Source organism: Carica papaya, chromosome 3 (assembly GCF_054855325.1).
Source record: "Carica papaya isolate Zhongbai chromosome 3, ASM5485532v1, whole genome shotgun sequence".
Lineage (NCBI taxonomy): Eukaryota > Viridiplantae > Streptophyta > Magnoliopsida > Brassicales > Caricaceae > Carica > Carica papaya.
Window position 1 is genome coordinate 8,638,702 of NC_142311.1, and position 27,760 is coordinate 8,666,461.

General features: G+C 34.6%; 6 protein-coding genes, 1 long non-coding RNA gene and 1 pseudogene across 14 annotated transcripts; 5 read left to right on the forward strand and 3 right to left on the reverse strand.

The window, feature by feature from the left end:
- The first annotated feature begins 968 nt into the window (after positions 1–968).
- LOC110807648 (uncharacterized) lies at positions 969–8,466 on the forward strand. Of its 4 annotated transcripts, none has more exons than XR_015817701.1 (5): positions 969–1,184; positions 1,259–1,353; positions 4,922–6,736; positions 6,838–6,976; positions 8,127–8,466. It is a non-coding gene; the product is annotated as an uncharacterized LOC110807648 (long non-coding RNA). The 4 variants fall into 4 exon arrangements; XR_015817700.1 differs by having other exon boundaries at positions 1,273–1,353; XR_015817702.1 differs by lacking the exon at positions 1,259–1,353 and having other exon boundaries at positions 970–1,184.
- LOC110807646 (MLO-like protein 9) lies at positions 1,812–8,131 on the reverse strand. Of its 4 annotated transcripts, none has more exons than XM_022032820.2 (14): positions 7,366–8,103; positions 7,209–7,266; positions 6,825–7,003; positions 6,591–6,707; positions 5,186–5,246; positions 4,952–5,040; positions 4,328–4,402; positions 4,016–4,104; positions 3,853–3,902; positions 3,672–3,712; positions 3,401–3,574; positions 2,904–2,939; positions 2,708–2,836; positions 1,812–2,369 (listed from the first exon to the last, which is right to left on the reverse strand). In XM_022032820.2, exons 1-14 carry the CDS (start codon positions 7,468–7,470, stop codon positions 1,890–1,892), a joined length of 1,683 nt encoding a protein of 560 aa, XP_021888512.2. In that variant the 5' UTR covers positions 7,471–8,103; the 3' UTR covers positions 1,812–1,889. The 4 variants fall into 4 exon arrangements, with proteins under 4 accessions (XP_021888512.2, XP_021888511.2, XP_021888513.2 ...); XM_022032819.2 differs by having other exon boundaries at positions 6,825–7,048; positions 7,366–8,101; XM_022032821.2 differs by lacking the exon at positions 4,328–4,402 and having other exon boundaries at positions 6,825–7,048; positions 7,366–8,101.
- Positions 8,467–9,832: 1,366 nt separating the features above from the next.
- LOC110807645 (cruciferin CRU4-like) lies at positions 9,833–11,913 on the forward strand. Its single transcript, XM_088215495.1, has 4 exons — positions 9,833–10,203; positions 10,328–10,680; positions 10,798–11,202; positions 11,282–11,913. Exons 1-4 carry the CDS (start codon positions 9,912–9,914, stop codon positions 11,687–11,689), a joined length of 1,458 nt encoding a protein of 485 aa, XP_088071621.1. The 5' UTR covers positions 9,833–9,911; the 3' UTR covers positions 11,690–11,913.
- A 1,328-nt stretch (positions 11,914–13,241) lies between these two features.
- LOC110807658 (11S globulin seed storage protein Ana o 2.0101-like) lies at positions 13,242–15,210 on the forward strand. The gene is made up of 4 exons (XM_022032836.2): positions 13,242–13,578; positions 13,689–13,942; positions 14,111–14,539; positions 14,618–15,210. The coding sequence occupies exons 1-4, from the start codon at positions 13,284–13,286 to the stop codon at positions 15,008–15,010; spliced, it is 1,371 nt and encodes a 456-aa protein (XP_021888528.2). The 5' UTR covers positions 13,242–13,283; the 3' UTR covers positions 15,011–15,210.
- A 155-nt stretch (positions 15,211–15,365) lies between these two features.
- On the forward strand, positions 15,366–16,067 carry LOC110807682 (pollen Ole e I family allergen protein). The gene is made up of 2 exons (XM_022032869.2): positions 15,366–15,581; positions 15,670–16,067. The coding sequence occupies exons 1-2, from the start codon at positions 15,469–15,471 to the stop codon at positions 15,989–15,991; spliced, it is 435 nt and encodes a 144-aa protein (XP_021888561.2). The 5' UTR covers positions 15,366–15,468; the 3' UTR covers positions 15,992–16,067.
- A 343-nt stretch (positions 16,068–16,410) lies between these two features.
- LOC110807681 (uncharacterized) lies at positions 16,411–17,069 on the forward strand. Its single transcript, XM_022032868.2, has one exon. It carries the CDS (start codon positions 16,411–16,413, stop codon positions 16,933–16,935), a length of 525 nt encoding a protein of 174 aa, XP_021888560.1. The 3' UTR covers positions 16,936–17,069.
- Positions 16,621–21,102, reverse strand: LOC110807659 (pre-mRNA-splicing factor SLU7-like; annotated as a pseudogene). Its single transcript, XR_015817703.1, has 7 exons — positions 20,957–21,102; positions 20,378–20,523; positions 20,158–20,269; positions 18,987–19,398; positions 18,673–18,808; positions 18,311–18,588; positions 16,621–16,922 (listed from the first exon to the last, which is right to left on the reverse strand). The product of XR_015817703.1 is annotated as a pre-mRNA-splicing factor SLU7-like (transcript).
- Positions 21,103–22,832: 1,730 nt separating this feature from the next.
- LOC110807683 (NAC domain-containing protein 21/22) lies at positions 22,833–27,059 on the reverse strand. The gene is made up of 3 exons (XM_022032870.2): positions 26,554–27,059; positions 23,885–24,150; positions 22,833–23,619 (listed from the first exon to the last, which is right to left on the reverse strand). The coding sequence occupies exons 1-3, from the start codon at positions 26,723–26,725 to the stop codon at positions 23,134–23,136; spliced, it is 924 nt and encodes a 307-aa protein (XP_021888562.2). The 5' UTR covers positions 26,726–27,059; the 3' UTR covers positions 22,833–23,133.
- Between the last annotated feature and the right edge of the window lie 701 nt (positions 27,060–27,760).

Consider the following 27,760-nt stretch of genomic DNA (forward strand, 5'->3'; position numbering starts at 1 on the left):
TGCGTTTAACTCTTTATTGATCAATATAAGGAATGAAGTAAACTAGTAACAAGAAAAAAAACAAAAAGTACTAAACAATAGTAATATGGTGATTAATTTTTGAAAATAAGAGAATTATTATTTATATATTATTTTTAATACATATATTTATAATTATATTATTGAATTTAATTTTTACTAATAAAAATATTTTTTATAAATAATTTTTTCAGAAAACTCATATAATATTTTAAATATTTTAATTTGATATAGTTATCACGATATGCGCCATATTATTTCTTATGTATCATGTTTATGATATGTCATTGGTTATGTGTTCATTCGTTAACAATCTTTAAAACGATAATTAAGAGTAAGAACTAATAAAGCAAGAATTTAAAAATATAATATTAAAATATACAGAAAAAAGTACAATAATTTAGGTAAAGAAAATCAAATAATATACAAATTTATAAGATATTTTGGAATTTCTTTTTAAGACAAAAAAGGTTTATATAAAATTTCTTATATTTTTATCCATACCTTAAATAGGAAATATAATTTTAAAAGCAATCTAAATTTTAGTTTTAAATTGTCTGTTATATATGTTATAATTAAGTTTTAATTTTTTTCTTTAAAATTTATTATTTAAATTAAAAAATTTATGTTAGTTTATTCACTATATATAATTTTTATGCAATTATACAAAATTTTTATAAAAATAATATATTTTTTCTTAGGCATATCAATATTAAATTTAAAGAGATAAAATGAAAATACTAAAAATTAAACTAATTACTTTCCTTTGATTTTTCATTTTTTTTATATATAAAAGGAATACTTATAGAGGTGCGTACAAAGTGAATTTATAGCACCTTATTTTCCAAAAACACAAAAAAAAAAAAAAAAAAAAATTACTTAGTACCTTATTTTCAAAATATATATATATATAGAGAGAGAGAGAGCACCTTTCTCTTTTACGGCGGGCCCTAAACGTTGTCGCATCATCGAATGTGGTGGCGTGTATAATGTATTGCGGAACCGCGTAACGGTGTCGTTCCCAAAATTAATCCAACGGCTATATTTACAGTTAACTTGATCATCAAGGCATTTGGCGTTTACTCGTTTTTGGTTGCAGAAACGGGATAGGGATCTCGACTAATTGAAGATGACAATGGAAGTTGTTCATGCGATTAACCAATTAGGTGTGAGACATACTTGCTGCTCTACATTTTTCCTCTTTGAATTTCTGTTTTCTATTGTCGTATTTTCTATATAGACTCTTCAATGCAGCTTGAGAATCAACCAACTGCTGCTAGGAATTTTTGCTTTTGGGTTTTATACAAACCCTCGTCCCCATTTTTGAACCTACTGGTAATTTTGAATTTTAAGTATTTGCTATCTTTATTGAGTTAAAGGTCTAAAGCTGCTTCCTTGGTAAAAATCGATTGATTGTTTGTTATGTTCTTATTAGTTCATGCAACAAATTGAGATTAACTAGTGTATGATGTAATGACATTAGTCAATTGAAATATTTCAGTGACCTTAAACCTGCAAATTACTTTTTGCCTGAAAAGATCGAAATGCTAATCAACTTTGCAGAAGAATGGTGCCAGTACCGATTATCAGCTTTGGAAGTAGTCGCTTACTTTTTTTTCCACATCCTGACCCCACACATACACACAGACAGACACATAAATACAAATATGGAACATGCAGATCTTTGGATCGTCATTTCCTTGACAGGATGAACTTTTCTCGTTATAAATAATGAACGATTTGAAAAATGCCGCAGGATTATATTCCTTCACTTGTAAAGATGTGGGAAATACTGCTCCAGAAACTATGTGATGCTCTGCTCATTTTGAATGCTTTACACAATGATTTGACAAAATTGATCTAACATTTTGTTAATTTGCCTGTTCATCAAAGTCGGCCAATATATCAGAGCCATGTTCTTCTATTATTGAATTGTCATATCTAATACTATTACCAGTTTCAATTATTTTCCAACTGCTCCCAAAAGAAACCTCACCATCATAGGATCCTCCAAAACTAATCTTATGATTCAATTTTTCTTTAGGAAATGCCATAGGTAGAAAGCTTGTCGTCGTAGTGTTAGTATTACTGTTGTTCTGCATTGCTTCCTCTGTGATCTCTGACGTGGTAGATCTTGTGACTTCCACGGGAGGAACCTGGTAATGTTCTTCAGCTTGTGATTTCTGCATGTCTCTAACTGAAGTGTCAGCAGTAGCAGGCATGGACCTTGGTGAATGTTCACTTGAAATTGATCTATGCTTAGAAAGGTTCCTTCTTGCATTGTAGTGCCAACGTTTGAGGCCTTCTGCTACACGATTGGTGAACACAGCCCTGTTCACGCCAGAGCCCATCTGCGCTGACATATGAACAAAATTAAATTTGAAATTGAAAAAAAGTTAAACTCATGAGACATTATTTACAATTACACTTGTTAGTTGCAAGATGTCTTGTCTTGAATGCCAGAATATCAAATCTTCCGTCAATCAACTGTCAATTGGATTGCTTAAAATGATTGATTTTCTGCAACTCATTTTTATGCAGCATGGTTTAACATTTTAATACTATAGCCTATATATCATGCACCAAAAGTAGGCTCTCTATCTCAATTGTTAACCCCCTATAGATAGTTGTATATTTCCACGAGAAGAAATTGAACTTTTGGGAGGAAGAATTGAAAAGGGTATTTTACCTGAGTAACAAGTGCATAAAGGGGCAGAGTCCAATAACCACAAATGATTTGTACAAGAATGCCTGTCGAAATCCTTATGATAATGTCCTCAATTTCTTGATTGTAGCAGGATCTAAGGCCATACTTATACTGTCATTATTGAGGGAGGTCAGCTAAGGATGCAAAATACTCATGTTTTCGAATTGAAGGTACCTACCCATGTCCAAAAGAAAAAAGCCAACTGGAAAGAGTTCTGCAGCCAAATTCAATAGATTTTGTTCATAATCCTACCAAGAATCGATAAATCAATGAAAGATATATTTAGAGTTGAAGTTCTTGTCATTACCAATATATCTGCTTTTTTTTTTTTGCAGAAGAAAAGAGAAAATCTATTGATAATATATCTTCTTATCTTTTATTTTTTTTTCTTTTGTTATAGTGAAAGTGGGGGTGTTGGAGAACTGCATTCTTATCCGATACATTATACTATAATCAAAATGGTAATATGAGCACTAGAATTCTTGATTTTTAAGGAAGAATGGTTAGATGAAATAACAGTTAGGTTTTTTTTTTTTTTAAATTACAGAATAACAGTTAGTTTCCAATTCTATGGTCTGTCTCTTTAAACACACCAGCTTGATGCTTTACTTGTTTAGAATAGATTACTAAAGCCTAGTTACAATGCAAAGTTGCATTTTAACTGTTATGTAATACCTGGATTAGGACAACCTGAAGGAGATAGAGAAGCCATTTAGGTCGACCAAACCAGAAAAGATCATCCGTCAGCTTGACAGGGAAAGCTCCATAAATCACGGAGTTCACCTTGTAACTCTTGACGCACATGTTTGTTATAACAACTTGTAGCTTTGTCCCCACAATGAGAACAATCTTCAGCAGAAAATATGACAGTAAACTGGAGTAAGCGTCTTAGTTCTTCAAGTATTTACTTAAAGGATAAGAGGATAAGAAAGATGATTGATGTTACCGCTAGAGGAATAAAAGGCAACCAGTAGTAGTTATAGAATTCTGCAAATGGATCATATTAATGTTATTAATATGTCAAGCACTTGGAAAAAGTTATGCAAGTGAAAGCGGAGTTATATTTCTAGAGTCAAAGTCAGCCTTATTCATGCTTTTCAAAATCTAGATGCAGCAAAATGTCATACCATGTGCACTGAAAAAGATGAAGAGTATGCAGAAGGTCCAGATCCAAAACCTGCAAGGTTGGATGTTAAAACATTTTTTTAGTCTGATCTTAAATTTTTTTGGTTCATTTTTCCATGTCTTAAATGTTCTCCTATTATGTTTTCGACAAAGGAGAAATTATACCTGATACTAACAATCTGCTCAAAATCGTCATCAAAAGCTCTCGCAAGGAATTTCTGGAAGTTGAAATCACTGCCTTCAGCTATATTGGCCTATTCAACACACAAGAAGATTAAACACAATTTCCAAAATAATAGCACCGTATTTGGGATGATTCAATAGATGAGGCCTTACGAACTTTAGGTGACCTTACTCAGGTTTTGAGCAGACCTATTAAGGAAAACATATATTCTTGGCACACGTAAATAAGAATATTTATTTCCCCCCATAGTTTGTGTTCATTTCTTGGTTAGAATCTAGAGCATTTTCGCTTACCATAATGAAACCATTGCGAAGAGTGAAGTAATCGGCTTTTGAGGCTGAGCCACTGAACTGACGAAGAAAACAAACCTAAATCAAGCAGCAAATGAAAAATTCACAATAAATTTGAAGCTGCTTCAAGAAATTCAAGTGACGGGCTGAAGGAGAGTATCTTTGGTGATTTACGGTTAATGATATGAGTCATAAATCTTGGTGGAAATTTTGTCATAATCGCTGGTAGAAAATGCACTTGCGCACAACGATTTCCTGAGAGAGAATAAAGAAACTAGTTCCCAAGAGTTGTAGGGTATTAAAGGTTTCTATTAAGGGATACTTTCTTTTGTTTAGACTGTTTTGAATTCTGTTCTGTCCATTCTAGAAGCTTGAAAATTTTACAGTGATCTTGTGCTATAACTTCCAATTATAGAGCAAGTACAAATTATTCTGAAACTGCTCTTGGATTTTGTAATTAATTAGAATCTGTGGGGAAAGCACCAAATCTCCATGTTTTATTGTCCATGAGTTTTCTTCACGTTTAACCATACATCTCTGCAATTATACAGAACTAGAATTCATGTTCTTTTGGTATTGGAACCTATATCACTGCAGGTGGAGATGATTAAGATGAAATAAACTTACTGGCCAAAGCAAAAGCCGACTATTACTCCAAAGTTTCAAATGCTTTTGCCCAAAGGATGTTTGGTGGGGGAGCCGGAATCTCCTTGGATCTGTATGTATAACATTTTGTACACACAAGAATAAGTAAGCCCTAAATACATCAAGATTGTTATGATTCTTGAATGTCTGAATCTCTAGAAATGCCTAAAGACTTTGCTGCACTGGTTTATTTTTGTTATGGTAGTACATAAATACCATTAGCAATCTGATATTCAAGCGTACTAGTCTCATGCTCCCATGCTTTCCATCTGCTCATCTGTTCATGTTTAAAAGTTAAAAATAACTCAAGAGGCAGCATAAAACAATTGGAAATTTTAAGTAGAGTGTGTGTTTGTTTCCTGTTCATTAGGGCAAGTTAAAGAATGTACGATCCTAACAGTTTAACTGATTATCATGTGGGTTAGTCTGAACTTTTTGGTCAAGTGTTAAAAGAAAAATGAACATTATAAATTAGCCTTTGACTGTTAGAATAAGATTATAAAAAACTCTGGTGAAACTTGAAGCATAAATTGGCCCAACTGTTCAGATTATTCCAAATGATTATCAGTTAAACTCTTAGGTTCCTCTACGTTAAGCATAAATTGGCTCAATAAAGACAATTATATTGTATTCAATTCAAACCTATTCTATTCCAATTTAATTTTTAGATTTATTTATTTAATATGTGAAATTTAGTTATAAGATATATATTTGATGCATAATCGAACTAACTTCTATTATATCTTAAATTCTACAGTTATGTATTTATATTTCTATCTGTTGTCGGAAGGATTACAAAAATAACTAACTTGAATTAAATATGAAATTGAATTGGAATAAGAGTGTTATTTTCATTAAATTTTGTTCTATTTGTATTAAATTTCTTTCTAGTTATACAGTGTTGGAATTTGAACTAAACTCAACACTAGATTAGATTATAATCTTATATTTTGGGAAAAAAATGAATTCCATGAGAAAAAGTAGAAATTTTTTATTGCAAATTAGGTTTTTTATATTTAGAATTGGTTGGAGGATAATTCATTTTGAAAGAATCCTACATGCTCTATAGTCTAGTATATTTTGAATCATGTCAAATTTTATGAAACTTGGAAATAAATTTGAAAACTTAGAATTAAAAAGAGAAGATTTCAATTTCTTTTGCTCCCTTATTTCTATTCGTTAAAGATAGTGGTTTACCTGAGTACCAAAATTTTTTGTGATTTTACTTGAAATATAAGAATTCGTAAATATTAATTTATAAAATGAATTTACGTTACTGAAATATGCTGATTAGTTGAATTTATCAAAAGTTTATGATTGTTTCAAATACAAAAGTTGATTTCATTTTTTTTTCTCAAATAAAATGTTATTTTCAATATTTATTTATCCTAAACATACTTATATGAGGAATTAATTAATAGAGAAGCCAGAATTATAAAATCAATTATCTGAATGACTCTTCAGTTGAAGCGTACCATGATGTCAACATTTGGTAAGATAAAATATTAGCCAGATCTTAGCAGGGAAGAAGAATTCAACGGAGTTGAATGAATGGATCATGGTACTAATAGTGATATCTTATTGAGACACTGATGAATAAAGGAGAAACAAATTTTTGTACCTTGGCTTGCCCAAGACCCATTGTCAATACACAGTAGATCACATGGAAGACTGCCAAAAAAGAGACGAAGATCTTCAGCTCCATGACTCCTTCCCTTGACACCAGCGATAACATTTCCTGTGTCCCAAACAACCAAAACAAAGCAGGCACATTGCTTGTCTTGAATCTTGCATTATAGTTGTTGGACATAGTAGCATTTAATTTTCTCAACCAAAACTTGACAAGATTTCTCACCTTTGACTTGCAGTAAGATTCATCATTGTTACCAGCAGAAAGAGTCACGTTCGAGCTTTTCGTTCCTGAAAATTGAGTTGCAGATGAGGCGTCTGGTCCTACAAAATCCCCATTATTTTTGCAGGGTAGGAAGGAGTTTGCCATGGCTTCAGGTATGCAGATATTTGATATGGGTACGTCTGATATAGTGAGAAGCAATGATATAAAGCCCAGTATCATCATTTCTGTGTTGAAATTTGAAGCAAATAGCAAGCCAAATGATTAAGAGATATGTTAAAACTGCTCTGATTAGTTGTTAAAGTAGATTATACAAGACTTTAGATAATATTTTGCAGAAGAGTAATCACGTTAAGAGCATATTACTAGTTACTACAAGATTCTAACCTGTTTTGATTCTTGTTAAGGCCCGGTTGAGTGATTTTCTTTTTCTTCTTCTGAGAAACTGAAGGTTATAGTACAAACATCCATAAGATATTAACTCTCAATCCCACAAAAGACACACACGTGGAACACATATGTAGATGCAGAAGTTATTAGATACCTGAGTTAGATGGTGAAGTCCAGCATCAATGGTGAAAGAAATGAGGAAAAAAAAGAAGCAAACAATAGAAACTGCCCATGTAGGAGTATTCTCAAGGGAACCCATTACTGTATTCAAATTTCTTCAATTATTTTGTATAGGCGGCATAGTAGATATTAAGAACCATAGCCATGTATTTATTAGTTGCTCACGACAAGTGGTGACATTTGCCAGTAAGATTGAAAGATTTGTCAAACACATCACCATCTGATAATTATATCTGCGTAAAATACCGGGAGATGTAGGAGTCTCTTTGCCCTTTCTTGAGTAATTGGTACATTGAATAAAATCCTCGATTTGCCTTCGTTCAGAGTCCTGATCAAATATCCATCATATGGGTTTTCTACGTCTTTATAATATTAAAGTAGTGTGAATGAGTCATAAAAGGTATTTTAATTATATATACATTATATGGTATTTTCTCAAGAAAGTAAGTCACCAATTTCTGAAATACTGATATTTATACCAAAGTCAATCCCATCTGCTTGCAGAAGTAAAAGATTTTAATTGAGTCGTGGGAAATATGGGAGAATTATATGGATTATTCAGCAAAAATTTCCCAATAAATTATGTAGATGAAAAGAAAAATTGGAGCCAGTAAACATCATGAAATATGAAATGCATGTGAGAGTAAGATATTTATAACATGAACTGCATAAGTCAGAGTAAGATATTTATAAATTCAAATTAATCAACATGCTTATGCCATGTATGTACTGTAGGTACGGCCTCTGTTCTATACTGTTGTTCCATTTCCTCCTAGGAATTTTTGGGTGGATTTGATGATTGTAGGAAGGCAAAAGATGCAGATTGGGAAAACTTGAAAGACCCATTGAACTGAAATCTGGGCTTGTTGACATCATGGATCAAAATGATGAAGCTGGATTATTGAAGTCTTAATAATCGTAAACGTAATAGCTGTTGACTCTAGTGGTGTTTCTATAAAAACTCTTAGAAAATAGTGCATGTCTTTGAATTAAATGAAACATGTAATGTGTTCAATTCTGATTGGGTATAAATTAAATCTGGACCAATTAAATTCGAGTATATGTTTTTAGGCAAGTTCTATAAAGATTACTTGGTGGGTTTCTTAAAAATTATTGTTAGCGTACTCTCGCGAAATACTAGACTTCTTTTGGTTATAGTAATAGATTTGTACAACACCATTATTACATTAGTTTTGAACTTTGTTGTCATGGCGTCCTCGTTGAGTAATAATATTTATATAATTTGTTTTATTTACTACAAACAACAAGTGCGACCAAACCGTGTTACAATTCTTTTAGTAAGAAAAGCTAAATGTGTTTATGCTAACTTTTCATTAAAGTCGACATACCCCATTTGTTTTCCTTGGGATGAATTATAAATGGGACCACACAGTATATGAAACAATAGATTTTCTTGGTAATTCCAGAATTAGTATAAATGTTTGTGGGGGCAAAATTTTTCTAAATTTCGAAGAAATTGCGTTGATGTACACATGACTTGACATATTACGCATAGTAACAGAAAAAAACACGTTTTGCCATATGAACTAAAAATGTTCATGTGACATCTACGCGTATGCTATATCAACAAATTAAAATTTGATTTATATGTGATTTGCCAAATTACGTAGTACGTTCGAATAATGTTAAAGAAATTTTTTAAAAAATAAAAATAAAAGTTTTTATCTCATTTTTGAAAGTTTAGAAAGAAAAAAAAAAAATACTTGAACGAAAATCTTACACATTTTGTTTATAGTTATGGAAGTATTCTTTTTTATTTTAGCCAAAAATATTTCACCAATTAGTAATTTAAAGAAACCATTATAACGTTAAATAATATTGATTTAAATAAAAACAGTAGAAGTATCAAATAAATGACATTAAGACGATGAGTGGTGTAAAGAAGACAGATGGCAGGACATGTAGCATGCAACCGCCCAGTTGTCAACACCGCCAAGTATCGAACGATGGCAGCTCGTCGCGTCATACGGCATCTTCCATTAACACCCTCTCCCTGTTTCCCATCCTCCTCAATCATCCCCTTCCTTGTAAATATCTCACTCACATGTATGCATACAAAACTAGGTGGCTATTCTATAATTTATTAACCTATATACCCATATAAACCAAAAATATTTTACCAATTAGTAATTTAAAGAAACCATTATAACGTTAATTTTCCCTCGATTTGCATACCCACCTGATCGAATGCAGACAGAGAGCTTTTCTTTTTATTGTTTGTAGCGTAGTTGTGCATGTATGGTTTAATGTAAGGCTTTTATCTGTTTATACACCTGCCCAACCTGGCTTTATGAGGTGTTAGAAACCCAGTATTAAGTGGCCATGCAAAGTGAAGAATGCCTTGGAGAAACTTGCCACCGTGATCTCTTACGTGTCACTCCTACTCTTTCTCTTCCCTTGTATAAATACCTACTCCCTCTTTGCATCTTTCCATCATCTCAAAAGCCCTAAGTCCTACTACAAATTAGTCTTGAGGCCTGAGCCACCCACAATTTCAAAATGGCTAAGCCTTCCCTGCTCTTTCTTTCTCTTGCCTTTCTCGCGCTCGTCAGTGGCTGTCTAGCACGCCAGCTTACGTCGCAGACCCCGAATGAGTGCCAACTCCAGCAGCTAAATACCATTGAGCCCACAAACCGGGTCCAGTCTGAAGCTGGTTTAATCGAGTACTGGGACCCAAGAAGCCCTCAACTCCAGTGCGCTGGTGTGGCCATGCTCCGTGTTACCATTCAACAAAATGGTCTTTACCTGCCAACTTATAGCAATGGCCCCATCATGGCCTTTGTTGTCCAAGGTCAAACTCAACTATACAACACCATTTTTCATCTTCCTTCCGTCAATATCTATATAAAGATACACTCATTGTTCATATACTATACAATATATTACTGACACTACTTGGGTCGTCAATATTTCAGGTCGAGGTGCCACGGGAGCCGTGATTTCAGGATGTCCCGAAACGTACCAGTCATCTCAAGAATTTGGCCAAGGACAATATGGACAACCAGGCCAATTTGGACAACCGGGCCAACGAGGACAGCAGGCCCAACAAGGACAGCAGGCCCAACAAGGACAGCAGGCCCAACAAGGTCAGCAGGGCCGTGTGTTCAGAGACATGCATCAGAAGATTCGACGCATCCGAAAGGGTGATGCCCTCGTGTTCCAAACCGGCGTGGCTCACTGGTACTACAACGACGGAAATTCTCCTCTCGTTTTAGTTGCCATGGTTGACGTCGGCAACCAGGTCAACCAGCTTGACAGGATTCTAAGGGTCAGACTCTAATTATCATGATATGGATTCTTAAGATTTAATCACTAGACCACTTCAATTTTATTCTCAAACTTTATTTATTTTTTAGTATTAACTATTTATGTTGAAACCTCGTAGACATTCCGCTTAGCCGGCAGTAACCCACAAAACCCTGAGCAGAGCTTGTACGCAGGCTTCGACACTCAAATCTTGGCACAGGCCTTCAACATCAGACCTCAAACCGCAGAGCAGCTCAAGAACCTTGGAGACAAGAGAGGAAACATCATTAACGTCCCACAAGGGCTTCGTTTTCTCGAGCCTCAACAACAGGCTGGCCAAGGTGGACGATATGAAGAACTTGAAGAGGAAGACAACGGCTTGGAGGAAACTGTCTGCACACAAAGGATACAAGAGAATCTTGACGACCCCTCACGAGCCGATATTTACAACCCACACGCCGGTCGCATTAGCACTCTCAACAGCCTCAACCTCCCTATCCTTCGCCGCCTTAGGCTCAGCGCCACCAGAGTTTTCCTCCAAAGGGTATTTTGAAAAAAAACATTTACTTTTGTTATTTGTAAAATTTGGAAACATGTCTGACGGTGTATGCAAATGTATGCAGAACGCGATGGTGTTACCGCACTGGAACTTGAATGCACACTCATTGATGTATGTGACTGGGGGACAAGCGTGGGTGGAAGTAGTGAACAGCAGGGGCCAGAACGTGTTCAGGGGTGAGGTCCGGCAGGGTCATCTGTTGACGGTGCCACAAGGTTTCGCCGTAGTGAAACGGACTTCGTCAGATCAGGGAGTTGAGTTTATTAATTTCAAGACAAACGATAACGCCGTGATTAGCACCTTGTCTGGGCGGTTGTCGTCTATAGTTGGGTTGCCCGTAGATGTTGTGAGCCATGGGTTCGGTTTGTCGAGGGACGAGGCGTGGCAGGTCAAACACAATAGGCAAGATGGCATCTTGACTGCAGTCGCTCCTCAGGGTCAGGGCCAGGGCCAGGGGAGAGCTGATGAGTAATTAATTAAATAACATATGCATGTATCTCATGTAAATTTTAATAAAACGTGAGGAATCGTGAGTTTGCTCTTTTGTTTTTCTTTCTTTTTCTTTTTTGGCTATAATAAGAGTTTGTTAGCTTTACATATATATATATATATATTATGTGTGTATATATATGTTTGAGCAAATAAAGAGAAAATAATAAGAGAAGCCTTTTATGGTGTTGAAGTTTTTTCTGCAAAGTGATGTTGTCGTTTCTTCCTTCTCTGACTAATTAGTAATTATCTTTACAATGTATTAACTTTATATAACCTTATCATGTCGTAATTACCGACTACAATTTTATTTAAATTTTTAACAAACGGTTAATAAAAATGAATTTTTTCATGTTAATATAAGTTTAATTACAATATATTAGTAAAAACTTCAACTTAGCGTTTCGATTTTGTTAGAATCTTCAATTAGACATCATATAGTACAAATTTTTAATCTAAATAAATAGTAACTTATTCTTAAACATATGACGATTAAAATTAATTAATCTTTACCTAATCATAATTTTAAGTTGAATACTAAATTATAAATTAAAATTAAATTTATCTCAAAATTGTAATATTTCTTTAATCCAAAATTTAAATATATTTCTCACCTTAAGAAAGATGGGTTTGAGTATTAATTTATTTTGATTATCCAATTAAGGGAATTTAATCAATAAGAAATACATATGCATTTAATCACATGCAAATTTTAATATGTAGTATACATATGTTGAGCAAATAAAGAGCAAAGAATAACAGAGGCCTTTATGGTCTAGAAGTTTTTCCTATAAGAGTTGTGTTATTTCTTCCATCATTTCCTGTACCTCCTACGAGTAATTAATTAACTATCTCTAATGTGAAACTTTATATTAATTAACTAATTATTATTATAATAAGTAAAGAGTCATTGGTTCCAGTCGAATGATTTATTTTCAGTGTTAAAATTTCCAGTTCGACACCTATTTATAATAAAGCCAGTAATTTCTATACTTTTCTGTATAGATATAAGTTTTTATAATTTAAGTTTACATTCATTTTGTACTCTAAACATTAACTTCAATTAAATTTAGTACAATTGTGTAACGCATTATCACCATATTTTAACTGGTTACTCGTATTATGATCAGTTTATACTACGCGTCTTTACCAGTTAATTTAATTTGATAATACATTTATTATCTTTTAACTAATTAAAAATATATTAGGCTGCAATTTATGATTAAGATCACATAATATTTATTTAAATTCTATATTTAATTGTGAACGTCTCTTGTATCGCTGTCCGTGCTTATGCTGCAGCGGATATTATATACATATATATATGTGTGTGTGCGTCTGTGTAGACGTACTAAATCTGCTACATATGTGAAGCTAGCGGGCGTGCTCACACCTGCCCTACCTGGCTTTATGAGGTGTAAGGAACTCATGTTTAAGAAGCCATGCATGCAGAGGCGGAGAAGACCTTGCCACCGTGATCCCTTATGTGTCATTCTCTCGATTCCCCTTCTCCACCTATAAGTAACAACTCCCTTCTTCCTTCATCCATCAGCACCTCAACGAACCACACAACAAAAATGGCTAACCCTTCTCTGCTCATCTCTCTTTCTCTTGCGGTTCTCGCGCTCTTCAGTGCCTGCCTAGCACACCATGTTTCTGTCCAGGCCCCAGACGAGTGCAGACTCGACCAGCTGAATGCCATCGAGCCCACTAACCGCGTCCAGTCTGAAGCTGGTTTAATCGAGTACTGGGACCCCAGAGACCCTCAGCTCCAGTGCGCTGGTGTCGCCATGCTCCGAGTCACCATTAGGCAGAACGGTCTTTACTTGCCAACCTACAGTAATGGACCCATCATGGCTTTTGTCGTCCAAGGTCAAACTTACTCCCTCTTTTTTTATCCTTTTGCTACCCAGTGGATGTAGCAATTATAAACTACTTTCGTATATATAATATGTGTGTACGTGTGTGAACTAATTGTGCAGGTCAGGGTGTAACGGGATCTGTAACATCGGGATGTCCTGAGACGTACCAAGAATCACAAGAATTCGGACAGGAACAACAAGACCTTAGGTTGAAAGACATGCACCAGAAGGTTCGACAAATGCGCAAGGGTGATGTCCTAGTTTTCACAGCCGGCACGGCCCACTGGTACCACAACGACGGCAATTCACCTCTCGTATTCGTCGCGCTCGTTGATGTCAGCAACTATGGTAACCAGCTCGACAGGATTCTGAGAGTAAGATACTAATTAATCATACGACTTTCACGTTCTTACATCTAATAATCATGGGTACTTTTTCAGCCACTCCTCAACCAAATAGTTAGTGTTTTCCTTACTCTATAACAAGTTATGATTTCAAGTTAAATTCTCATTTTTATTGTGAACATGTTTTCATGCGTATAGACGTTCCATCTAGCCGGCAGTAATCCGCAGTTGCCAGAGAGAAGCCTCTTTGCAGGCTTCGAGACTGAAATCTTGGCTCAGTCCTTCAACATCAGGATGGAAACTGCAGAGAAGCTCAAGAACCTGGACGACAGCAGAGGAAACATCGTTAACATTCCACAAAAGCTTCAATTCGTCAGGCCTCCAACAAGGGGTACTACTACAGAGCAGAGAGAACAATATCCCGGCCCATGGGGAGAGTATGATGAGGAAGAGTACAACGGGTTGGAGGAGACTGTGTGCACACAGAGGCTACAGGAGAACCTTGACGACCCCTCACGTGCCGATATTTACGACCCAGAAGCTGGTCGCATTAGCACTCTTAACAGCCTCAACCTCCCTATCCTCCGCCGTCTCAGACTCGGCGCCGCCAGAGTTTTCCTCCACAGGGTATTTACTTTTCTTAACGTTGTTCATAAAAGTTGGCGAAGTCAGAGAATATATATGTGATGGTGTATGTAAATGCAGAATGCAATGGTGTTACCTCACTGGAACATGAACGCACACTCGTTGATGTACGTGACTGGGGGGAGATTGTGGGTGGAAGTGGTGAAGAGCAACGGTGAAGCAGCATTCAAGGGCGAGGTCCGACAGGGACAGCTGTTGTTGGTGCCGCAAGGGTTTGCGGTGATCAAACGGTCGGAGTCAGAGGGATGCGAGTACATTGCTTTCAGGACTAACGACAACGCTGTCGTCAACATGTTGACTGGTCGGTTGTCAGCCATGGCGGGTCTTCCAGTTGGGTTGGTGGCTAATGGGTTCAGAGTGTCGTTAGAGGAGGCCAGGGAGATCAAGTACAACCGCCAAGAGACCATGTTGGCCGCTGCAAATCCTTCCGCCCAGGGTACAGCCGAAGCTTAATTCACGAAATATATGACTAAAAGAAAATTTACTGGTCTTTTTCTTTTTCTTTTTTTTTTTTTTTTTTTGTTTGTTTTGGTTCTGGTGTGTGGTAATATGTTGGGAAGGGGGCCAGGATGCTGTAGAATTTTAACAAGTAACTTTTAACCGCTGTAACTTAATGAGTAATGAAATGGAAGTCTCTAGTTTTTACCAGTTTATAGGTTGGGTCTTGTGCATATCTTATTTTAATATATTAGTTATTGTTTAAAATTGAAAAGTTTAACGGCTAGAGGAGGGTAAAACTGTCTTAACAAATTTTATAAGGAAATATAAAATGTTTTCATTGAAAACAGAGCCAAAACTATCAGATAGAGCAGGTGGTAGTAGCAGTAGTGAAACTGATATCTCAAGCAAACTCAGATCCCAAACACCAACCATACAAAGAGTCAGGAATGAGTATCTGAGTTCGCTTATCCATGGAGACTTCAGCTCCCATCGCTCTCTTCATCCTCCTCCTTCTATCCATCGAAACAGCAGCGGCCAGGTCTGGCTTGTACTACACAAGAACCAGAGGAACGTGCACTCCCCAGTAAGTTTTCTCTCCTCTCTCTCTCAAAATGTATAGCATGTGTATATATCTATAAATGCGAGTTGAGTCGGTGATTTGATGATTGCAGGTACTGGAGCAACAGGGTAGAGGAATGGCCGAGGATGGTTCCACAAACGTCGACAGTGAGGAAAGTGTTCGGCTCGGGAGTGAGCGACCGGTACAGGTTGGATCTAACATTGTTAGAATCGACGGCGAGGAACGAGGAGGACAACGCGTTTGGTAGGTTGGTGAAGCAGGCAAGTGCGGCGCTGCTGAACTCGTATGCTAGACAGGGATTTCCATACTCTCCATGGCAAGTGAAAACAATGGTAATAGAATCTCTGGTGTCCGAGGAGGCTGCAGCTAACCTAGCCCAACGATTGTTTATTGTTAATCGGGATTGCAATTGATAACTAATCGTTTGCTATATCTGAATCTCCTGTAGAAATCTCCTGTAGAAATCAAAGTGATTATTGATTAATAGAATTGCTATTTGCTTAATCAATTAATTAATGGACTTTGTTAAATTAATTGAAAACTAAAACCCATTTGCCTAATCAAAATGGGTTTTTTGTTTGATAAATAAATAGACTTGCCATTTACGGTCAATAAATTTCAACCAATATCCTTTCGGATTCTCCAACAATTGGCGTAGGAATTAAGCTGATTAATCCTTACCTTTCTCCACAGATACCATTTTTTACTTTTCTTTACGTCAAATAGTTCGCGTAAGAAGTAAGCCTAGTAGATGATGCAGCACACAATATGAGTAAGCAATCATATGTGAACCTCAACCTCTCTTCTATTCTTCTTCTGTCACACAAAAACCATGTCTTGCTTGAATCTTAAGCTTTCACCGGCCAAGAAGACATGGAAGAGCTTCACCTCAAAACTCAAAATCAAACTCTGCAAATCAAACTCAAAGAAGTCTAAAGTTATCAAGAAACCCAGAAGCCGGCGGCTTCCCTTTGCTTATACTTGTGCAAAGGCCCTTAAGCCAGGTCTCCGGCGGAACAAGAGGAGTCTTAGCAAGAATAAGTACTTCAAAAAGAAAACAGCGCCTGTCTATATTGACATGCTATTTAAGGAGCCTGTGATTGAATTTGTAGAGCAAATACAAGTGCCAATTAGTGAAAACAGAGTGAAAGTGGTTCATCCACCTAAACTGCCGTCTGCAGGGGATACTAAGATTGAAGGAGAGGAACCTTGTAATACTGCAGGAGATGATATGTGGGAATCACTAGCACTGACATCACCTCAAATGTATAGAATAGATCAGAGAGCTGAAGAGTTCATCACTAGATTCCGAGCAGAGATGCAGCTTCAGGAGATGATGGCAACCTGCTTGCAATGACTGTAACCCCATCAATAACAAAGGATTTACCTCTTTCTTTGTTTCCTTTTTCTACTTCTCTCTCTTTTCTGGTTTGTAATCAATAACTACTTATAAAGCTTTGCAGAAATAAAATAGTATGAAATTCTTTTGCAGATTCACATGTTTATCCATTCTAGTAATATAGATGTACTTGTGCATATGAATTTCAGGATCACTAGTTACATTTCTTCTACATTTGCAATGAACAAAATCATGATCGTTGGTAGCTGGGGAAATATGACATTTACTTTCGCATTCTCGAACAAGAGGTTTACAAATAACCACAATTACTTCACAGAATAACAAAAACCGAAACAGAACTTCTCCATCACAGATGTATTCCCCAACATATATAGCACACACAGCATGCAACATAAACATATATACAGGGTCTACAAGTATATGGCACAAGCTGGGGGTTTACTGAAGAGAGTCCTTAATGGATTAGTTTCATGTTAATTGTTTCAATTCCGAACTGCTTTGACTTGCCCAATCAAATAGAAACAGATCTACCCACCTATACATGCTAAGACAGATGCTTTCTTCTAGGTAAACACCCAAGAAACGAAAGTCAATCATAAATAAAAGGAAAAACATTCATTAGATGTGCGAATGTAAGACTAACGGTCACTTCAATTAAGGCATCTCATGACACCTAAGACATCAGTGAACTTGATTTCATGACTAAACGATCATTTACAAGTTTTTCCACTTCCTTCTACCGAAGAAAAAGGTTCTTCTCCTTCCCTACATACATACAAATGAAAAATTCTATATGAGAGATTCCTGCTCTAAAGCAAATGTTTATTATATGAAAGTGCATCATCACAGCCATGTTGTCCTCAAGAAAACTGCAGTACTGTCAGTTCTAAATCTTGTGAAAGTACCAAATCTTGCCCACAAATTTCATGAAAAATACAGAGCCGACAACTTCATCTTTTGTTCTTTTTTTGTCTGGTAATTTTCAATGTTGAAGAGATAAGATCGAAAATATTAGGAAGGCATCAATGCCTTTTGCCTTCTCATTGTCATCCACTAAAAACCATCAGCCTTTTACCTTGTAGGAAAGGAAAGAAAACAGGAAGACATGCCGGGTCTTTTTTTTATCTGTGGGGAGTGGGGCTAGGGAAAAGGCACTTTCAATGCAATAGCAATGTGAATCCTGAAACTACATATTCTTAGAAGAGACATCTCATGATAAAAACCATAGGCCAAACTTCAACAGTTTAATAGTTCAGACTTCATTCCATGACCAGAATCTATAGAGACAAGAGATGGACTCCACAACGATGTAATTATGGCACATCCAAAACTCCAAACACAGACACTTAAAATCAGTTGATGCATTGTTTACCTGGCCCTTAATGATCTTGCTCAACTTGCCTTTCACTTTGCCCACATAGAATCTCTCCTGGAAGTTCTTTATTAGCAGCATTACCATATTTCTCAACAACCCTGTCCTTTATAATGGGTTCCAATTTCTCCTTTACAATCTTATAGTTCTTATAAAGCAATTCAGCTTGGGACAGAGCTAATTGCATGTGAATATCTTGTCCCTTCTCAAATGCTTCCCAACATGGATGTTCAACTGCTTGAACTTAATAGCCTGGGCACTATATCTATATTGGTTCCCTACGATATAAGAGAGAGAAAATCATTAATGTAAAGAAATATCCAATTGAAAAACAATAATTCTAATTTTTCAGAGGAACTCACCCCATAAAATCTGTCTATTTGGGTCTGCTTCTGGAAGAGCATCTTCCTGCGTGGACCTGGTTTTTGGATCATAATGGGCAGAGTAATGTCAAGATTTAGAAGATATTTAGCTGTGTCCTCCCAAGTACGTAAATCCCTACCAAAGAGATAATTCAACAAGGAAAATGCCCTTATATAGTATTCTAGCCAGCATTACTGTGGGAAAGTAATTTTAGCTGCAATACATTTGAAGAAGGCTACTTCTTTTAACCTGTTTAAGCCACAGGGTTTTTTCATTATAGGGATCAAATGAATGCAGTATACTATAACCTCACCTTACAGTTCCTGTGCTTCCAGCACCTGCTGTCCACGCGCTTTTCAACCTTTGCGAAGTCCATTTGTCTACTCTCATCAACCTTAGCTTCATCTATTCTTAAATCATCTTCATCATCCTCTCCAGTTTAATTGCACTGTTGCTATTTTGGTTATTATTGTTCTCCTCTAAATTCTTAAACTGTTGTTCCTTCAGGTGTTTGGTTATTATCATCCTCTCCGAGCGTCTTCTCTTGCTTCATAATGCTCAACAACACAAGTTAGCTAAACAGGTTGTAGCCATTCCAGTGGTCCATTTGGCATCATAGTCAAGCTCAAACATCTCTATTTTTTCATCAGCTGCAATACTTTAATTTGTCCACTTTACGGAGCCTTTCTATGCATGATGTTACATCATGAGTCATAGCTCCACAGCTGACGCAACCATAAAAAATGCATTAAAAACCTAAACATTTTTATTACATATGTAGGAATGTAAGACATTTCCAAGGTATTTATCATTAAAAAAATGTTATGGTTTCAGAGTACCAAATTCAGGCTACAGAATTATATAACTCAAGCCTACATTTTTCTTAGAGCAAACTTGTCAACCACTTAAAATCTCATCTTTCAAGCTAATATCAATTTCTTCTGAACTCACACTAAACTAGACATATAGTTCAGAGTAAGGTCTACAGATTCTACAGTGTCTCATCAGTTATGAGTGCCAAAAGACATGTTTTTTTAACATACGGAGTATGTATAACATGGCCATGACGGGTGAAAATCTGTTTCATATGGACGATGTGTTTTTTAACATATCTCTCACATATAACTCCTGCAACCCTCTCCCTTCAAACTTCATTTCCAATTTTTCTTTTGGCTTCCACCTAACACCATAGAGAACCTATCATTTTAAGGCAACACATAATGCAGCCATTCAACAAATGTTACTAAGATTCTACGTAATTGGTTATGACAGAACGTCCACATGTAAAATGGTAAGTCTTTTTTCACTTTTTGAGCATGCAACTTGAGAAATCATATCGGCAACTAGTTTGTTTATCTGACAAAGAAGAAGATTAGGATTCCCTGTAGAAGAATCCAAATGTAACAAGCTAAAAAACTAGAAAGGTAGAAGAAAATGAAACAGAGGAATTATTCATATATGTCTGAGAGAGAGAGAGATCGTACTTTTGACAAGCCCCCTTTCAGTATTTGTCAGCTTGAAAAACTCTGCATCTCTCTCATACCATTACTTTGTGTAATTTGGATCAGATTTCCACTTCCATTGATGTTTTACACTCTATTGACAACACCCCAACCCCAGAAAAGAGATAAGTTGCTTCAGTACATAATGTTCATGTCATCGCGCATGTAAGTCAAACAGAGAAGAAATAAGTAGAGAACTTACAGGTTTATCAGAATTGAGATACCAAGCTGCAGACAATATGGGGCTTGATCTCCTTCACATCCTCGACTCAGCCGTTGCAAGCCCTGCCATACGAGCTTCCTCCAATTCAATTTGATTCCTATGGTCCTCCCTAGATTTATATGTCACTGCAAATACCACCACAATAAATTTAACAAGAAAGCTCTCCAGCAGCAGTTGGATACACAATTCTCATTTTCCAAACAATACCAGAGACTGTCTTGCTTCCTCGTCTCAGTAATATAATTATGAAACAGCACAACTAAAATAGCGCAGGAATTTAACAGGGATTCAAGTTCATTAAGTTCCTTAAACTCATTCCTAAAGCGTAAAATCATTTTACCAACACAATCAACCCTACAAATTCTAAAGGCACAAATTGAATCCCCAAATTCCAAGCTCACTGATGACTATCCAACACCATCCATTCCGTAGACTAGAAAAAAGATATAAATCATAACAAAAATCACAACCTTTTCAGATTTATCTGAGTCGACGATTAATGTTTTATTCATATTTACATAAACGATAGGAGAAATAAGAGAGAAGAAGAAAACGTACCTGATGCAGCTGCCATGTTTATACACGACAAAGCTTTACTTTACTAAACAGACGCACGTATTCCAATCTAATTAGAGAAAACCCTAAAAGGAAAAATCTGAGAGAGGAATAAATGGGTTTAAATCGGTTTCGAGAGACGGTTAATTTTTTCCCGCCCAAAGGACCACGTTTCCCAGCGATGAGAGCGGAGAGTCCTATTAGGATTGGGCTGGGTACGTGATATGGGCTTCGAATATTATGTCAGTTTTAACTCATTAATTTATTTCGGTTTGATTTACACTCGATATTTAAATTAAATTATTAAATTTAGTTTCTGAAAAATTTCAAATAAATCTAAAATATCATTTTAGCATAAAACCAAATGAAACAAACTAAAATTATTTTATTTATTTTAAATTGACTTTAACGTACATTGTAAATTATATAAATTCCCATTTAAAAATATTAATTAACTTCAATTTATAATAACATATCTTAGAATGATATTTCTCACAAAATATAAAAGTAATATTAATAAGGTAAATATCTTTAATTATTTAATACTTTAAAATTTTAATTTGGTTTCCAATCGAAACAGAGAACAAATCAAAGCTGAACTATACGTATAGTTTTGTTTGGTTTTTTATTTTGTAACAAAGAATACAGATCCTTAGCAATGACGATAGCCAAAATGAATAATGCACATGAGTAAATATTTTTTTTATATAAAAAAACATAGATTTAATGGTAGTAATTAAATAATTTTGTTATTTTATAGATTTAGAAAATTTTTGTTCGAGGTACGGATTGTTGTACGTTCCCATCATGATTAATAAAGTTAATATAACTTATGATGTGGTATTTGATCTAGATCATTTTTTTTTAATGTTTTAAATGAATTTAAACATATAGAGAGATTTTAAAAAGAATTAAGAATGTAAAAAAAAAAAAAAAACTGAAAGGAGATGGACAGATAGACCGCTCGAATCAAATGAAGGGTCAAGTTTTTTCTGTTTTAAAATTGGTTAGACTGTTAGGGACAGCTGGTGATCTCATTAGATTTCCAATATCTTCACACAATAAACAAGGCAGAAAATCAAAAGAGTATTAAAAATTCTATTTTTTTCCGGTTAGATTTTTTTACATATTTATTTATAAATTTATATTTAATTTAATTAGAAAATCATAAAAATTGAAATATTATATATATATATAACTTTTATGATGAACTCAACTAATATAAAGTATATTATTAAAAAATGAAGTTGTGCTACAATTTTCATAATATTTTAGTTGAATTAAGGTTCTATTTTGATTAAATCTAAATATTATGTAAAATTTTCTATTTGCAAATCCACATCTATTAAGTGGAAGAATATGTAAACTTTGTCAAAATTAGCCAAAAAAAGAAAAGGACTCTCATACCATATTTTAAGTAGAAATAAAACATTTATATACGTTGATCCATAATATACACAGATATGATATCTAATTATAAATTATTTAAATTACGTTATAATTATTACAATATTCCAATACTATTATCTATTTTTTTGTGTAAAATTTTTTATATTTGATGCAATATATTAAAAAATAAATTTCATATGAGAACAAACGTGAGCATAATTCAACTTAAACTTATGATTTTTTATATAGTAATGAACATGCTTTAACATTGAGTTAAGTAGTGATTGGTCAATATTCTAATATCATAATTAGGTATTTAAATATTAATATTATATGGGAAGAACTTAATACAATAGAAATTAATGAAAAGATAAAAGTAGTCTTAGCTAATTATAAATAACTTCATAAATTTACATAATTAATTAATCTAGATTAACAAGAAGAAAAGAATATATATTACTTACTGTAAAGATCAAGATGAAAAGAGATTTAGAAAGTTTGTAAATAAATAATTACCATTGATAATCATAATCCTTATGTACAAATGTGGACTGTTTGTATACAATAAACACTAAATGTACGTACATATAAACCTAGCAACACATATGAGAAGGTAGCAGTATCCAGTATGACATGAGCTGCCCCCTTAGGGCCAAATTGAACAATGCAGCATTCAATAAATTCACGAACACACAACAAATGGGGTATAATGCATGTGGGCTACCTTAATGTATAATATATATATATATATATATGAAGAAACAAAACATGAATACCATATAACTAAGGAATTATAAGAAAACCATGCTGTTATGAATCTGATCAAATGATTTCATTTCTTCCAAGCTTGAACCCACGTGCACCTCATCATCTCTAAAGTTGTTTTCATCCAAGTTCATGTCCCACAACAACCCATACTCATCATCACCACCTTTGCACCCACCTACTACCTCGGTGCTGGGTACCACTACGACGTCGTTTGAATCCTTCTCCTGCGCTGCTGCATATCCATGGAGAAGCGTACTCAACAGAGAATTACTCTGCGGTATTTGATGATGACGAGAGAAGGATGAGGAGGTGATTTGCTCATACCCGCATGGGAAATAATCGTTTTGTTGATGATGAGTTAAAGGTGATGATGTTACTGGGTGGTTCACAGAAGAAGGGAGAATAATATTGTGTGTATATGTATCGTACATGGATTCTGGACTGAGTGCTTTTATGCTGTTCTCTCCTCCTTTGGTTTTGTGGAAAACTCTACACAGAACCCAGTCCTCCTGTCATCATCATCAAGAACCCCACATGTTACGCACTTGAAAAAGAAAAGCCTCAAATAATTAATCATGCATGTCTAAAGCTTCAGCTTACCCATTATACTAAACATGTCTGTACATATATGATTAATTAACTATTACGTGGCATTAGATATATGCATATATAAAAATTTTGATCCCACTCGGGGCAAATGAGAACGTAGGACATTTGGGGCCATTGTCCCTTAGAATATAATAATGAGGGAAGTTGAAATTAAGATAAACAGACCTTAGGAGGCATGTGTGGGGTCTCCAAACGAAATTCATGCATTATCCAACCTGTTTTGATCCCATTCGGAGCTCGGTTCCTGTAGAACACCAACGTCTTTCTCATCCCTACTATCTCTTTTGTTCTTGGATCCATCACCGTCCGATCTTTTCCAGTTGCTTTCCAGTACCCAGATGTCGTCGCTCGATTCGTTCTAAACCCTGTCGCATATTTTCTGTCACGGAAGCTGAAGAAGTACCATTCGTTTGCATTCAGCTTCGCCACTTCTTTACAACCACACACAACAAAATACCCACCTTAAGTATATATAGAGATATATATACACACACACACACACACACACACACAATGTAAAAATATATATAATAATATGATTAGTATTATGTAGTTATTTGATATAGTTATGCATTAAACATTTACCGTGGGAAATAAATAAAGTGTTAATAACCAAACGATGAAGATGACTTAATTTTAACCATTAGTATGATAACATTTGTGGGTTAAGTCCAAGAAACTTTAGATATATCTATACATGTATGTGCTTGGTGAGTGTGTATGTATGTATACACAGACAGACGTAGAGTGACGAATGTATATGTGTAGGTGGTAGCGGAGTTTGTATAAATGTATGTATATAAAGGGTTGAACAGTGACAAGGAATATTTACAGGACCACAAAGTGTAGGGTTTAAGAAAGAGACAAAATGAAAGGGAGAGTTTTTTTCTTTTTTTCATTAATTGGGTTTGGAGGATAGTGTTAGTGAGGTAAGCTTTGTGTGTATAATGATAGGTTTCTTGCGTAACTGGACTTACTTGCTCCTTAAGACAATTACTCAAAACTCATCATCTACCTGGGTACTAACTAATTTCACATATACAAATCCTATGTATCTTTTATATATATACATATATATTTCAATTAATTATGTTATTAATTATTATTATTATTATTATTATTATATTCTGGCGAGATCTAGTAAACAAAATCATCAAAAAGTCAAAGAAAGAAAAAAAAAAAAAAAAAGGATCAAGGAGAAAAAAGACAGGAAAGGGAAAGAACCCTAAGCTTAGCTAGATACTACTACTTGTGAACCCTATAATTTTATTCATGGGGTATCCAAACCAATCATTACTCTCTGCAATTATTATTACTAATCAGGACTGATTTTATTTTTCAGAATTCATTTAATTTTTCTAAGGTACAATATAGATCAGAATTAATCACTCAGAACTATATATACATACATACATACATATATCATGATTATAGCTTTGGAACTTAACTAAATACGAATCCTAAATGTTGAATTGAATAAATTTCCATCAATTGGTCACGATGATGTATATATTATTAAATGAAAAAAGCAAGTACTGAATTTTTAGCTAGTGACTAGACACCACGTAAAGAGAGGTAACTAAGTTGCCTTATTTTACTTATTGCTACATGATCAGGATAAGCATCGTCCCTAACCCAGGTCAGGTAACTGGCACACACACACACACACACACACACATATATATATATGTATATATATCTACAGTTATAGCATATATTTACGTGCACCTTAATCTGTGGCGGCCATTTATTTCTTCTTAAAGGTAAACTCCAAATTTACCTTGATCTGTGGTGGCCATTAATAATTTTACATTTGTACTAATTAATGTCTAATACTTGTTTACTTCTCTTAATTAGGAGCTCATGAGGATTGCAGCTACCTTCATATTTATCCGAAAATATATGTACCGGACCAACTTTTTCTTAACTTAACCCTTGTTATATCTAACGTATGAAAGTATAGTCAGTTTATGCATATTATACATATATGCTACGTGTAAACATCATATAATAACGACTACTATGACCGATAAAAAATTTTTTTGAGAAAGAAATCATGAAATCTAAGAATGTTTTGCACGTGAATTCTGGGTGTAAATAATCATTATAGTTAATTTACAAAATTTTATGTACTTGGGATAATATCAACTTCCATAAAATATGTGGATGAATTATAATGTGCATGCTGATTAGATCCTAATTTTCTACATAAGAAACCAAAATAAACAACATGCAAAAAAGTTGAATAACCTTTTATGTTAATATTGGAAGAGAACATAGGCGAAGCTGGTTGTTCCCGTGCACATTAATTCATAAACAGAAGAAAACTGCTGTATGTATGTGTGTGTGTGTGTGTGTGTGTGTGTATATTATTCTCCTTCTCTCTCTAAAATGCATATATAGATATATAAAGTGGTGATTTGCTCTGTAGCTATGGATGTCTCTGTGTGTGTTTTTGTGTGAGTATATATACATACATATATATATATATATAAGTAAAGTGATTACAGAGAGTTGTTTGTTGTCATCTGTTTGTCTTGAAGCTGGCACAAAAATATGGTGAAGAGGCGAACAAGAAAGTGAGTACAAACTACACTACCGATTGACCTAAACCTTTTATCAACCCGTCAGCTTAACAGACAAGTATCTTTTCAAAACAGAGCCCTTCTAATTTGTTTGTTAATGCAATTGAGGCATATAGTTTCTGCATGCATATACATGTATATAAATATGTGTATAATGAAAAAGAAAGATAAACAGTGCTACCGCAACAAAAAGAAGAAGGAGAAGAAGAAGAAGAAGAAGAAGAATAAAGAAGAAAGAAGAAGAGTTACCAGGAAGCTGCCATGGCTCGCAAGTATGCAAGTCGATTTCGACGAGGGTACCCTTGAGAACTTGAGGATCATTTGTAATCTTTTTGTAGAGATAATGGCAGACCAGCTCCTCATCGCTTGGGTAAAACCTGAACCCAGGTGGAAGTGTAGCTCCAATATCTCTCAGCCCCATATTACCAAATCTATATTGGTGGACTACAATTAATTCGATCAAAACAATACACAAATCTTTTTCTTTATATAATTAATGATATGGTATAGTGAGGGGAGAGAAATATATATGTAGATATGGAGGAGAGAGGCTGATTTTAATACAAGCTATAAGCTAGTTATATCTATATATGTATATATATAGGTGATGGCATATATATATATATATATATTATAAATAAGTAATTATATGGATGGGAATAATGGGTTTAAGGGTGAATATGAGTATATATAGCAAAATAAGGGGTGCATGACAGGTGTGGCTTAGCAAGCTGTTAGAATTTCTTACAATATATATATATATATTCTGGTGAAGACCATGCTTGTGTAAGTATATATAGTTAGTTATGGGAGGGGATGTTCCAAATTTACAAGAAATCTTCCTAGCTAGCTAGCAAACAGTTTTTATTAGGCAACCCATCCAAAACCCTTCTTTTTTTCTTACTTTATAATTATAACATTTACTGTCAAGGAAGCTTAATAATTAATTAAATATTAAATCAGATTATCTAAGAATATTCTTTGAAATCCAATTATTATCTTCTTAATTTTTATATTTACGATAATTAATATTGAAGTTAAAAACAAATAGATGCAATGCATGCCTCCAGTCATTTTCAAAACATTTACTTTTTATTTATTTACTTTTTTCATATATGATTAATATTTAATCCTCTTTTGAAGTCAACCTAATCAAGGGGTCAAAAAATAATTACAGATCCAATGAATCTTAATTTTGATTAACAGGAAAGAAAGGGTTTTATTGAAATGATGCAGTCAGAACCTAAGTTGTTGAATGAGTGAAACTCTTAATTTGTAATTTCGAACTCTCTAATCATGATTATTATTAATTTGGAAATTAATATGCATATGCATACACATGTATTTTTCCAAATAATTGGGTTTCACATATCCGTAATACGACCCCACACCTCCTCTTAAATATAATGGGATCAGAATCAGGATTACGTGGCCAATTATTTTATTACAAAAGGAC